Here is a 15,035-nt window from a genome sequence, read left to right as displayed (position 1 = left end):
CCTCCAAGATTTATTATTTTTTATTTAAATATTTTTTTTACTGTTGGGGGTGGGTTTCTGGAAATATTAGGGGTCTAAACAGCCCCCTGATATTTCCCTTTTAAAATAGAAAAAGAAATTGACACAAAGTCCTCAATCTCTTTTTCCTGCAGCCTATGTTCTAAATGAATGGAAAGCACAGAGGCTTCCCATTCATTCGGAAACTATTTTACGATCATCCAGTTTCTTAATGGGGAGGGGCCTCTGTACAGAGTGCTACTCCCCATTGAGAAACTCATGAATGAACAGGAAGTGATGTCAATCACATCCTGTTCATAACTGGGGACGCATAGTGCTGTGTGTCCCCAGTTATTCACAAACACTGGAGTGATCAGCTGATCGCTCCAGTATTTGTCCTGCACAGAGGATCGGAACATATCACTGATATGTACCAATCCTCCCCCGCTCGGCCACGCACACGAGGGTGCTCAGCTTCTTCTCTGGATCCCCGTTGCTTTCCTGGGCAGAGGCAGCAGGGGATCCGAGAAGTAAAAGAAGCGCTGCAGCTGTGGGGACAGCGCAGGAGGGAGCGTGGTGAGGAGAGAGCTGCCGGCTGTCAGATCCTGGCCGAGCGTCTCTCTCTCCTCGGCCTTACTTCTGTGATAGCGGCCCCCTCCTCCTCCTCCCCCCTACCTGCCGCATCGCTTCGTTCACTTCTTCTCGTATTCCCGAGGAGAAGATGGGGGAGAGCAGCGAGGATCCAGAGAAGACCCAGGACACCGCAATCTACCAGTGATCGCTACATGATGTTTCTCCTGTGTTTTCAACTTACACAGGGTTATTCACAAAAGGGTGAGAAGTTTAGAGAAGGGTGAAGTGAACAATCTATGCCAAAATGGCTTATTTGGAAAAATTCTCCAATTCAGCTCACTTTCCAGTTCAGCTATGTTGTCCTAGATTGTTCACTTTTCCTGCCTTCTCCAAACTTCACCCTTTTGTGAATAACCCTGACAGATTTTACAGTTGGTCATGGCTCTCGGTATGACACTCCCAAGCATTTAGCTCCTCGCATCCCTCTGACAATTAGCTGAGACTTCTGTCTTTCCCAGACAGGAATACACAGCTACTGTCTGTAGGTTTCATCTCTGCTGCATAAGTTGGTAAAATGTGAGTAACCATAAGCCATTTCTCAACTCCTGCCTAGAGTGGCCATAACTATACCAGACTGGTGCATAGGCAACTGACAAACGCCTCCCCCTCAGTCAAAGGTTACCTGCATCACTGGTGGAGTAGTCTCCAATTGTAGCTCTCAGTCTGGCTTATGGAGGGCCATGTCTGGACCCTGTGTTTCCTGACCCCCTCCTGATAAAAGTTAGCGTTCGTTTTCGGTTCAAGAGCAGCTAGCATTGCTTTGCTTGCCCTGTTTCTTCAGAATCACTTAGTAGGCTGATCAGGCCAAGCATCAGAAGATACCTAATTTACTTAGATCACTGGGTACCATAATTCCCTGTTCCTGCTGGTTTGATCACAGAAGGGATTATAGGGTTGGAATTTAGTGCTGACCTCCCCTGCTGGATGTAGTGTCCCATGCTCCTTCTTTCACACCATACAGCATCAATGAATCATCTACCTGCTGTTGCTCCAGCTTTTAAGAGCCACGTAGAATTTCAATCTTTCCTGCTGGCCTTCAAACCGCTATTTTGCAATTTGCTGTGTTCGCCACCCCTCAGTTGCACTGCTTTGAGGTCCCGAAGGTTACATTATACATTTGAAAATATTAGAGGCACTCACAGGTCATACAGAAGTATACACTCATCGGCTGCTTTATTAGGTACACCTCTTAGACTTCTCTTTAACACAAATATCTAATCAGCCAATCACATGGCAGATATGGTGAATATGGTCTGCTGAAGTTCAAACTGAGCATCAGAATGGGGAAGAAAGGTGATTTAAATGACTTTGAACATGGCATGGTTGTTAATGCCAGACGGGCTGGTTTGAGTATTTCAGCAACTGCTGATCTACTGGGATTTCATACACAACCATCTCTTGGGTTTACAGAATGGTTTGAAAAAGAGAAAATATCCAGCTCTCTGGGCAAGAATACCTTGTTGATGCCAGAGGTTAGAGGAGAATGGTCAGACTGGTTCAAGCTGATAGGCAACAGTAACTCTGAACACACAACACATTGAACCTTGAAGGAGATTGGCTACAGCCACAGAAGACCACACCGGGTGCCCCTTCTGTCAGCTAAGAATAGAAAACGGAGGCTGCAGTTTGCAAGGGCTCACCAAAATTGTAAAATAGAGGATTGGGAAAACATTGTCTGGTCTGATGAGTCTCTATTTTCTGTTGTAACATTCGGATGGTCGGCTCAGAATTTCATGTAAAGAACATGAAAGCATGGATCCATCCTGCCTTGTATCAACGGTACAGGCTGGTGGAGCTTCGCATCATGAATGTGCAGCTAACAAATCTGCAGCAACTGTGATGCTATCATGTCAGTATGGACCAAACTCTCTAAGGAATGTTTCCATCAGCTTGTTGAATCAAACCAACGAAGAATTAAAGCAGTTCTGAAGACAAAAGGGGTCCAACCCAGTACTAACAAGGTGTACCTAAGAAAGAGGCCAGTGAGTGTACAGGTGAAACTCGAATAATTAGAATATTGTGCAAAGTTCATTTATTTCACTAATGCAACTTAAAAGGTGAAACTAATATATGAGATAGACTCATTACATGCAAAGCAAGATAATTCAAGACGTGATTTGTCATAATTGTGATGATTATGGCTTACAGCTCATGAAAACCCCAAGAACCCCAAATCCACAACCTCAAAAAATTAGAACATTACATGCAATCAATAAAACAAGGATTGTACATAGAACAATATCCGACCTCTGAAAAGGACAAGCATGCATATGTACTCAGTACTTGGTTTGGGCCCCTTTTGCAGCAATTACTGCAATTACTTTTGCACGATATTCTAATTATTCGAGTTTCACCTGTATGTCCAAGCAGATTAGTTTATTCTGCCCAAGTTTTGATGGATGGCAGTCCATCTTTGTCAAGGCAATGAGACAAATGAATGTTCAAATGTTCCATTAAGACTAGGTTCAGACCTCAGCGATACCCGGGACGTGCAATCGTGTGGACCTAGCCTAAATATCAACCCCAAAATGCCCAAAAATTATGCTGTCTGTGTAAAAAGGTGCAGATTGATGTAAGGGCAAATGGCAACACAAACAAATTCAACAAACTGGCAAAAGTTACCACCTTAAAAAAGTAGATAATGGATCATTGTAATAAATGGTGTTAAATCATGCTGAATGGGCAAAAAAGTAAATATAAAAATGATTGCAGCCACAGAAAAGAAAAATGGCAGTTGAGAGACAGTCATGCATATTGGCTGCATGACCACCTCAAAAGAAAATTAGGTCAGTAAGCTATAGCCAAACACTAAAAACTGAGCTTAGACTATTGTGGTAAACCAAGCCATATCAAATTTTATTTTCACCACCAGAAGCATTATTATAACAAGATTGCACTGTTGGAGTTAGTATATTGCTCTCACAATGGCAAGAAAATGGCCATTAAGAAAGAGAGACCATCATAAAAATAAAAGTGGTACTGAAAGTAGTTGAAAATTGCTAGCAGGAAGGCTTTTTATTGCAAAAGACCCTGAGGGGAATTTATTAAAATCTAGAGCAGTTGTGCATGGCAACCTATCGGCTTCTTTCATTTTCAAATCTTAACTGAAAAACTGAAGAAAGAAGCTGATTGGCTGCTATGAGCAACTGCTCCAGAATCTGTTTGCTCCAGTTTTGATCAAAACTGAAGTATGTGGTCCAGTTTTGGTTACCAATCCACAGAAAAGATGTCCTGGAGCTGGAAAGGTTCCAGAGAAAGGCAACGAAAACAATTAAGGGGCTGCAGGACCTAAGCTATAAGACAAGGTTATTAAATCTAAACTTGTTCACGCTAGAAGTGAGGTGATTGAGAGGGGACATGATTTTGATGGTACAAAATGTTAAGTGGTCATGGCAACATCAGCAATAAAGTTTTTACAGTAAACTCCATAACGAGGACTAGAGGCCACCACCTAAAATTGGTTGGAAAAAAAAATTAATCACAAAGGGCGTAGGGGCTTTGTTTGTTTTTTCAGTAAGAGCAGTTAAAGTCTGGAACTTGTTGCCACAAGCAGTGGTACAAGCTGAGAGTATTGAATCATTCAAAAATCAATTAGATATCTTCCTCAGAGACTAACATACAGGGGTACAGGTACTTGTGTACGCACATGTACAATTACACAGACACACAAAGGTTGAATTTGATGGACCTGTGTCTTTATTCAACCTCAAATACTATGTAACTATGTATTAAATAGCACAGGCGTTTCTTGCAGGCAAATATTATATTTTTACAATTTGATTTTATGCTTTGCAGCCTTGCACAAGGGGTGAGTGCTGGGGCTAACGGTAATTTGTGGTTGCCTGTTTATGGATGGGGACTTTTTATGGTGTTCCTCTAGTTTCCTGACGTGGGTGTGTTTATATTTACCAGTTTCCAAATTTGTAGTGTATCTAAAGTCAAGATACTTTTTTCCTAGTTTTGAATGGTTAGAACACTTGTCAGGTATTTACTGCTGTGTCTCTACTAGGGAACTTCACTCTTGATTTTCCCTGGTGACCATTAATACTGGGACACAAGTTGAAAAAATATCCAAAATCTTGGGTCACTAGAACAGAATAGAGGGAAATCTTCCAATGGGGAAACTTATTCTGGTAACAACGAAGATGGGAGTTCCCACACTGTCAATATTTTCCCATTTTCTGTTAGGCCTACAAGGACACAGATGGCAAAAACACTTGACAGTTTCAACTATTGCCTTCCTTGACTAAGATTAGCAATTTAACGTTATATACAGTTGAACTGGATCTTGTAATATTGTTCCCATCACCTGCATAATCCCCTTGGCAAAAGCTTTTTTTCGATTTTCAGATGATTGATTCATCTCATAGACGTTGTTCTCTCCAGGAGTTTTTTTTTTAATGCTGGTTGTTATGTTTTTGGTAGTCACCTGCCATAAAAGCACTGCACAACTTGCTTCTGCTCCCCCTTACGGTCCATGGATTCACTTTGCTCCTCAGGGTCTGGGACCACTGCCATTGGCTTACTACTCCCAAATCTCCACAAGGCTTGAATGTTCCCGGTACCACTTAGTTTTGAGCCTGTGTTTAGAGCTGTCAAATCTTGGTACTCTGCCCCAAATCTGTGTTGGTTGGAGATCTTATGTGTCTAATAAAACCCCTTTTGTCTACATTGAGTACCTGTCGCTATCACATAGGACTCTCTTTTCACAAGTGAATGTGATCATGTGCCTAGATACGTGCATCTAATCCTTAGAACAAAAATGTAATATATTGCAGCTTACTAGTATTTGCATGTGGTGGCTTCATTTTCTTCCCCCCACTATATTTAATTGGTGACTTTTTCAGTAAAATAGTTTATCATGCTCACTCACAATCTAAACATTTTATAGGGAGGTCACTGGACATAGAATTTTATATCAAAGTCTGCATTGAGGCAGATTGGGTAATACTCATCTTGGTTAAATAACATACCTTAATTTGGCTAGCTGCTCTGTTCACTTTCCATCATTTCCACATTGTCCCAGTAAGGATGATAAAAAGAGATGTTCATATAGCTTAATACTTTTATATTTGCATGGGGCCTCTCCCAAATAAAGACCTGTGCCTTTTTTAGTGGAGGGTGATTAAATACACTGTTTAATGTTAAAAGGAAAAGGTTGTATTTGTAAATTCTGTGCATGGCCAGTTCTCAGATTATAGAGTGTAACTCACTTTTCAGCTTTTAGTCCCTTGTCTTGGAGAATGCATTGCATGCATTAAAGGGAATATGTATAAACATTAACTATATACTGGGCAGCATACTGGTTCATTGGTTAGCATTCTGCCTTGAAACACGGGGTCCCCAGTTCATATCTTTCAGAACACGATCTGCAAGGAGTTTGCATGTTCTCCCTGTGCTTATTCTCCAGGTACTCTGATTTCTTCCCACATTCTATAGATGAATTGGCTCCTGTCTAAAGTGGCCCTGTATGCATAGGAGATAGGGACCTTAGATTGGAAGCACCTTGAGAGCAGGGACTGATGTCAATACGTGTTATGTAAAGCGCTGTGTATATTGTCAGCACTATATAAAGACCTGTAAAGAAAACTATAAATACCAGTCTGCACCCAGCAGTAGGTTCCCAACCCAAAATACCCACCTTTTATTGTGGCCAGCGCAAAGAACATTCTGGCCACAGGATGACAACAATGCAGGTAAGTATATAGGGAGGGTGGATTAGAAAAAAAAATCCCTTTTTGTGACGATGCACTTAACCTTCAAATGTCTGTAAAATATTTTTTTTTAAATGTTGTACATTTCATTACAAGATTGTCAACAAAATTGGCCTAAAACAATTCTGGTTTCCGATTGAGACGCCTGATGGTAAAGTTATATTCTGCTTGAATGGGCTTTCATGGAAGGATCTTAGCTGGCAACCTAAAAGGTATATGAAACCAGCCTTTCAGTCAATAGCCGTTATTTACTTATATTCTCAAAATAGGCAATTATATTGGCATTTGCCTTACATATATCTATTCTGCTAGTTTCTTTGTTGCTACTTGTGTGAATGATGCTTTTATATGCATGATGCTCGTTTTGTTTTTACTTACATCATAGTTAATTTAAAGTGGACATTTGCCCAGATTGTAGAGAAAATAGGAGGATTTAATTGCCTCAATTGAGAACTTTGAAGAGGAATTTTTAGAAGTCCTTGTTTTTTTCCTGCTTGTTTTAGAATGTGTAAATACCTTAAAGGAGAACCTCGGGCAGAATAGAACCTAACCCTTGCAGTGAGGCTACCCCAAGTGCTTGTTTTCGTCTAGGGTCTAAATTAAAAACAGATATACTCCCCTAAACCTCTGTCCCGCCTGGGTGATAGACTAGTGCCTTCAGCCTCTCCCCCTCCACTCCAGCAGTCTTAAGGATCTGTGAGTCATCATGTCTAATACAGTATATTAGACTAAAGGACGCCGAGGGACATTCCATCGACTCGGTGGAGTGAGAGAGGGGCTGCAGGGAGCAGTCAGGCAGTACAGGAGAGTGTATTTTTGTCATATTAGACCATAGACGAAAACCAGCACTTAACCCTTGCAGTGTTGGGGTAGCCCCACTGCAAGGGTTCATTTTTATTCTGACGGAAGTTCTTTAATGTGCAAAGTCTGGGTACAGATTAACATTTAGTATCCCCATCTCAAACTAATCATGTTTTGGTAGATGCTGGAGAGTTGAATAACCTTATGGTTTCTCACAAGGGCTTAGGGGTTTAAAATCTCTCCATCAGTTCCCAGTTCTGCACACTAATTGTAGCCTTTATTAGGAAGTCACTTTTTAATGCTGGAGAATGTGAAATAAGTAGGCACACCCCCTGTTTTAAGAGGAGGAATGAGACTTTAAGATGGGGTAGGTCAAGAACTATTCTAAGCACTCACCCTGGACACTTGATCTATATAAAAAGCCAGCAGCTGACCTCTCCCATCAGACTTGACCTGTATCTTTAGTTTTCTTCAGGAACATTGCATATCATATGGTTTCTCAGTATTCACTCCGTACCGTACCCTCCTGAAAAACGTTTTTGCAGATTTCCCTTAGCAGACTCTATGTCCATTGCCTTAAGTTTAGCAAAGATTTGCAACTAAATAGAACTTGTATCTACTTTCATGTTTTTTGTAAAGTAACCACATTATTACCTTAACACTATAAGCAATTGGGAGTGAGGTTTCTGATGTTGGTTTGCATGCATCTGTTATACTTTTTAAGGGACGGGGTAGATGCATTTTTGTAGAATTCATAAGCCTCCATGTACAATCCTAAGAACAAGCAAACGTATAAGCGGAGAACATGGTCTTCTGTTAAAAGAACTTATGGTAGAATAGGACACCAGTTTTAAGTATATTTGAGTACTGTAGTCCTTTTAGTTGGCTGCAAACTGAGGCAGCTGGGAAAACCTAAAAATAGACTTTTAGGTTTGCAATCGCTTTATACTGCTATAAGGGGCTTATTGGGTTTAAAGGTTCAAACTAAAGATCCAAGATCTCTTAGCAGACTGATGTCAATATTTTTTTTTTTTATGTTCAGTTGTCTTAAGACTTAAATACGTCGAGTTGAGTATTGATACTTAATTTAACATGTAAAGAGGCAGTATATGCCAAGACTGAACAATCTGCTAAATGTGTCTTGCAGGTTGGACAATCTGCTCAATATGGCTTATGGAGGAGTAAAGAGGTAAATTGCTGTAGACTTTTTCCCCTAATCAGCTAGTGTTTCTGTACTGTAAAGGTTTTTTTTTGTTTTCGTTCAGTGTATGCATGTCTGGTTTTGGAAGTAATTTTGTGTACCATCATCATACTTTTCAGCTATGTAGTAGCATTAAACCTAATTTAAATCATCCTTTTTATTTGCTTAGGCTTTTATATAAATCACAGGAATTTGTTGTGCTTTCAGATTTGCATAGAGCCTTAGAAACTTTTCCATTGGTCATGAAAGTATGAAATGTTTAAAAACTTGGCTTAATTGTGCTTTGCCATTGCAAGAAACAGGTTTGCTTTAATGTTTACCCCCTGTTCTGGCATATTCACTCTTCTCTTCACTCTCCCATCATCCTATTTATCCTCCAAGAGTGAGAAGATATAGTTGGAGACTGTGGGGTTGATTTACTAACCTTTTAAACACACCACGAACATGTATACACCTCTGTAGTGTGTTCCCTCCCAGCATGATCTATGGGAGGAATCGAAACACCTTTGTAGTATGTACACACCCAGCAGGTGTGTTGTGCAAAGCCCTGCAATGAATTGCAAGGTAATGTGGTGTAAATTAGCTCTATGTTATGTTGCTTGCGTTGATGAATGCAGGAATGTAAATGCATGAGCTAACCATTTTTGTCTAAACTGTAAAGCAGCATTATATATGCATCATGTGCATGATTTTTCCATATATGGCATTAGTGGAAATATGCTTTTAGAGACTTTTTGGTTGATAAATACGTTTTGCTGTGTGAAAATCACACACACCTGGTGCGTGCGTGTGTTTAGGTTAGTAAATCACCCCCTGTGACTCTCACTTCCTTCCAACATAAATGTTTGGGTGCTTGAGCGTTCAATTGCTAGGCACTGCTACAATCACTTGGGCAGGAAGAGAGTCTGTAGTCCTGTGTAAGCTCCAGCCACAGAGAAACTTGGCACTTGATACAGGAATTGTTCCCTTCACTTCCAAAGGGAATACAGAGGGGTAGTGAAGCAGCATGGGTAGTCAGGCATTTCAGTGAACCTATTGTTTTGCAGTGCATATGAAGCACAGGTTCCCTTTTAGCTCACAATGCTTTTTAACTGAATTTTTTTCCTTTTCATTCCTCCGGTTTAATTTAAACCTGTGCATTTCATATCCATTATTACTATTATTTTTTATATCTTTATAAACTATTGATGCAATTAGGAAAATTATCTAGTTTTATTTGCAATGTTGTGTTGCTTTTAAACACTGTTCAAGTTCATACAGTTTAATTGTTGCACACTGCTAAACAAAAGGAATGTTTTATAAAAATGTGCACCTCAAACAGTGAAACATTTAGACCAGTATGAAAATGGTTGTACCATTTTCTTTGCTATGGCTTTCTAATTTAAACACCATTTACACCATGAAAATTATTTACATAAACAAAAATCAGATAAGATAAGCTCTGCATATATCATGAGACAGTTTATTGAAAAAATCAAGCACCTGCATTGTAATACAAATTTGATAAGGTAACAATCTTTTTACATCATATTTTTGATATTAAAGTGCACCTTTTTTTCTGTTTTGGTTTCCTCTGTCACATTTTTTCACTAATGTGGTTGGCATTTTCTGAGTATTTGCAGAGGGGGCATTGATTTTTTCTGTGCTGTATTTTTCCTGGATTTAGAGAGCACTGAATACTTTGACATAAAGAATGTTATTGGAACAATGTCCATACAACTCTAGTTTCAGCTTGGATTGGGGTACACTTAGTTCTCCAACCTGTCGCTTAGATTAGTTTTAAATCAGGGGAGTGGTTATGCCTATTTTACAAGCTTATGTATAATGCATTCAGTCTTTTTCTTTCTACCTGTGCATTGCAGTTTATATTTTTTAAATAGTTAATGCAAACAAAAAAAATAAGCTCTTTAAGGAACATAGGGTTGAATCACTTAAGGCAAATAGGCTTTTGACTCCTAAGGGGATTTGCGCTTAGCAGGGGAAGTTTGCCCTTAGTTTAGTGAATGAGGGGCAGCACTTCTGCCTATCGTCACCCAATCATGTTAAAGGAAAAAAGCTTTTTTTTTTCTTGCACATGATTGGGTATTCTTTACAAAGCGACATTTCTCCACATTTACTAAGCGAAGGGAAACTTCTCCTGCAAAGTGCAAATTCTCTTGCAAAGTGAATAGCCTGTTTGCCTTTAGTAAATCACTCCCCATTTCACCATTCTGGGCTCACAACTAAACACAAGCAATCTGTATAAAGTATACTTCTAGTCACCTGTCTGCTGCGGTATTTTAACTTTCAAGCAGTGTTATCAGCCCCAAAATTCAGGAAGAAAATGGAAACCTCTGGGGAGTGTCAGTTCATGAGGCTTCCTTACCTATCTCCCCATGTCAAAGCAGAGTTTCTGCTGTAGTGAAAGATCGGCAACTAAACCTTCTGCATAAAAAGCCTGCTGTCGATACCTCTTTAAAAGTGGCTTTCAGTGACCATCTCTTCAATAAGCTGAATTTCTTTAATTGCTGGGCTGATTTGAAATTTCAAATTTGTACAGTAGGCAGGGCCTACTGCAAGATTGATGGTTTACTTGTCAGGTTAATAGGTTGTGAAAGGGTCTCTTTAACAGGTGTTCTTTTTTTTTCTGTAGGCTGAGTCAGCCCACTGCTTGTGTCTTGAATAACCCAACACAATTCCTGTCTTTTTTCTGTCCTCATAAGGTTTGTAGGTGCTTCCACCTACATTTCATGTCCAGGACCCCACCCCCTTTTATAGTCTCCATAATGTGCAATAAAAATACATTTGAAAATGGGGATGTCACTGACCAGAGATACATATTTAGGTATTTTATCTCTTCAACATAAACAAAGACAATCAGTTTTTGGTGGATTTAGAATTTTCAATAAATTGGCTCACTGTTTTCAAGCATAATCTGATATCACATAATCCAGTGAGGTTCTGGTGTATCTAGTCTCTCAAAGATGGAACTTTTTTTTTCCTGACATGCTTATGACTGTGACTTGTTTTCTTTAGGTTGTTCGTATAATTTCCCTTCTGTTATTTAGTGACATACCAACTGCGCCATTTTTCTGCAGTAATGTGCATTTCAGGGGCACATAGAAATGAATTTAGTTATAGAGAAAGGTGTTCATTAAATGCACATACTGTAGATGTAAGCTAGCCCACATTCATGTGTTTTTTTGGGGGGTTTTTTCTGAAATTACTTTTTGTTGAGTTTCTGATATAGTGTTGTGGCTATCTGCAAATAACTGTGGTCTTTAGCATTGTTGTAAAATATTTTTTTGGTAATTGCATGTTTTCTATCACACAGATTAGAAGCATTGGCTAACCTTTTTTCTTTCACATTTCTAGTAGGTTTTCGCCTATGACCATTGATGGTATGACAAGTTTGGCTGGAATAAACTTTCCTGGGCATGCTGGCACTGGATGGTGTATATTTGTATACAACCTGGCACCCGACGCAGATGAAAGTATTCTGTGGCAGATGTTTGGCCCTTTTGGAGCGGTCACCAATGTTAAGGTCATCCGTGACTTCAACACAAACAAGTGCAAAGGCTTTGGGTTTGTGACTATGACAAACTATGATGAGGCAGCAATGGCTATTGCCAGCCTTAACGGGTACCGCTTGGGTGACAGAGTTTTGCAGGTGTCTTTCAAAACAAGTAAAACGCACAAAGCTTAAGAAGGTAACCTCACTCCTGATGACACACAAATGTCAAAAGCAAGTTTAGAAACTTTACACTTTGATAACAGCTCTTATAAGCAGTGTGTGTGTGTGGGAATGGGGTGAGGTAAGTCAAAGCGTGGTTTGGTAACTTTAGGACATGTATTTGTTATTGGTCTTTGAATATCTTATTTTTTATGTTTGAATATGGACGCTAGGTAACAGGGTTTTTTACCTGTCTCATTGCATTCTAAAGCCTTGAGGTTATGAAGTCTTTTAAAATGTTTCTGCAATGAGAAGAAAGTACATGTTTTGTTTTATTCTGCCTTTAGGTGTATGTTAGAGAAGGTGTTTGTTTTTGTTTTTTTATGTACGCCTTTAATGCTATTCATTTGTTTATGAACTTTATTTTAGATTTGGTTTGGGTTTGTTTTATTTTTAAGAAACAAACCTATATTTATGTTGTAACTTATGTTTAGAGGCAAGAGCAGCCTCAGTTATAACGCCTATTGTAAGATTACTGGAGACTTTTCATAAAGTAGTACCTTGCCAAAGAGATAAGAACCTCTTTGATGTGGGTTTCAAATGACAAAAAAGCATCTATTTTTATAAAAAATGAAAATAAAAAAATTTGAACAAACTTTTTACTGGTCCTGGAACAAACTATTTTGACTTGAATACTTTGCAAAATCTACTTCATATGACAACCTTGTGAGCTTTTAAAACTTACCAGGATGTTTGTGTGATCATTATTTTTGGAAGAAAGGGATACTAAAGATGGGAGAGAATGAAAGTTACTAATAGAAAAGATGAGATTTTCATTTAATTCCTTTGGGTTTTTGTTAATGTATTTGTATGAAATTAGCAGGACTGGGTGTTTTATTCAGTCTCTGTCCTGGTTATCCTGAAATTGCTCACATTAATTTCTCATTTTAAGACAAAATGAGACAAAAATTAAAGTATATATAGATATACATATATATATATATATGAGCTAGCAGAGATAATTAAATTGGGGAAAGGTTTGGGTGGAAAGAAATCTGTTCTTCCTAAAGTATTCCCTTCAGATGGAGCTCATGGTGTTTAGTGATGTACTTGTAGTCTTGTTAGAAGAGTTAATTTTGTTTTATTTGTACAATTTAATACTTTTATGTAAGGAAAGAAGTTGCACATTTGGTGGCACTGCCAACCTGCAAAGTGGCACAATTTTGTCAATTAACGTAATTTTGTTTAAACTGGCACCTGAGCTTTTGTGTTGTAAATATGAACATAAAATTTAAAATCAGATAAGTCATGATGGTGACTGCAACTCACTAGAGGCTTGCTGTGGTTGTGTTCACCATCCTGAACTTTTTCATTCCGCCATTTTGTATGGCTTGCTTTAAGTTTATGAAGCATTATGCTTGCTTTCTTATGCTAATATATAATTTTCATAAATTGTGTACAGATTTTAGTTTTATGTAACTATATAAGTTACCTGTAATCTACATATTTTATGTTGGTAACAAAAAGTTTGATTTCCTTCCCCCACCACAAGTTTAAACTGGCATTGCCAGTTTTATTTTATGAAAATCTGTGGTATAAAGTGTTAGTGTTTTCAGTTTTATCTCTGGCATAAATGTTTTTTTTTGTTTGTTTTTTTTTTTCTCCTTTACATTTATCCCTAAATTAATTTGGTTTTGGATAATTTGAGTATAAACAGTTAAGTAATAACTAGATGCGAGGGTAAAAAGTTTTTTTGTTTTTTTTTTTGTTATGCCTTCCAGAATCAATGGAAGCAGGATTTTTTCCCCCTCCTTCCCAAATTCAGATGTTTTCTTTATGGGCAAAGCAATGTTTGCTATGCATTAAAAATTTAATTATCTTTTGGTTTATTCTGTATTTACATATATTTTATGATAGTCCAGTACATTTACTGTGCAAAGTGTGTCAAAGTGTTCAGGCAAATTTTCATGCTTTTTTTTTTTGTTCCTCAAAGAAATGTTGTTTTTTTTGTTTTTTTTACCTCTGTTGACTACAGTATTTAATGTTTCTTAAAGCTGCTTTGGGGGAAAACATATTTATGGGACATTTATATACACATATAAATATATAATATTTTTGCAGTATTGGAAATACTGTTACAATTATACTAAACACTAATATAGCAGGCATTGTGAAAACAGCATGAAAATTGTGCCTCACTTTGCAGTGTTTCTATGAGCACTTGATAAAAATGTGAGGCTGGTGTTTATTTGAACTCTTGTACTGTATGACTTTATTAACACATTTGTTAAAATATACTGTATATTCTGTTGAGTATTTAACAGGCAGTATGTGTTTTTTTTATTTTGTGTTTAAATCATTTGTATTTTTCATGTTTAGTACATCAATAAACAAAAAGTTGAAGGGAAAAGAGCTAGTTTTGTTTGTTTTTTTTTTATTGCCGGTATTTAGCGCCATCAGTTTAACAGCACTTTACATAATGTACATTCACATCAGTGCTTGACTTCCTGAACCACTGGATGTCAACATTTTGCTATGCAAAAAATAAATCTGTAAAGCCAGTTGTCTTTTTGTTGAAAGTTTTTTATTTTTTTTATTTCGCACAGCAAAAACACATTTCTGAAGCTGTGCTCACAAATTAAAGAATAGTCACTACCTTCTAAAAACTTGAGTTGAATACCCCAAGGAACCAAGTGCTTGTAGCACTTGGTCCCGTTTGGTTAGTAACTCAGTTTTGTGTGAAAACCCCTTTTTTTTTTTTTTTTTCTTATTCTGTCTGTGCTTGCTGTAGCTTCACCACAGGCAAAGGCCCAATTTTGGGCTTTGTGGAAGGTACAGGCTGCACTGTAGCCACCACCCCCTCCTGTGCTGATTTCATATGACTCTCCTCTACTGTGGCAGAATAGTTTTTATAACTTCCCCAAAGTGCATCCAGGCAATGCTGAGGCTGACCACACAGCCCTGCTGGCGCTGACTAAGACAGTATAGTTGGTATACTTTTCTCAGTTTTTGGTTTCCTGGACGTGCCCTGGAGAAA

At 38.3% G+C, this 15,035-nt stretch overlaps 1 protein-coding gene across 1 annotated transcript in view; it reads left to right on the top strand.

Annotated features, from left to right (window-relative positions):
- The window catches only part of ELAVL2 (ELAV like RNA binding protein 2), an 80,190-nt gene extending 67,225 nt beyond the window's left edge, over nucleotides 1–12,965 (top strand). The window contains exons 5-6 of the mRNA XM_018568346.1: nucleotides 8,293–8,334; nucleotides 11,704–12,965. Of these exons, the coding sequence (XP_018423848.1) occupies nucleotides 8,293–8,334; nucleotides 11,704–12,031 (370 nt within the window). The 3' untranslated portion in view covers nucleotides 12,032–12,965. The remainder of the gene's footprint in view (nucleotides 1–8,292; nucleotides 8,335–11,703) is intronic.
- The last annotated feature ends 2,070 nt before the right edge of the window (nucleotides 12,966–15,035 follow it).

This window comes from Nanorana parkeri, unplaced genomic scaffold (assembly GCF_000935625.1).
Source record: "Nanorana parkeri isolate BGI_ZX_2015 unplaced genomic scaffold, ASM93562v1 scaffold1175, whole genome shotgun sequence".
Classification (NCBI taxonomy): Eukaryota; Metazoa; Chordata; class Amphibia; order Anura; family Dicroglossidae; genus Nanorana; species Nanorana parkeri.
The sequence above is the reverse complement of the archived record's forward strand: the minus strand, read 5'-3'. Positions and strand labels throughout refer to the sequence as shown.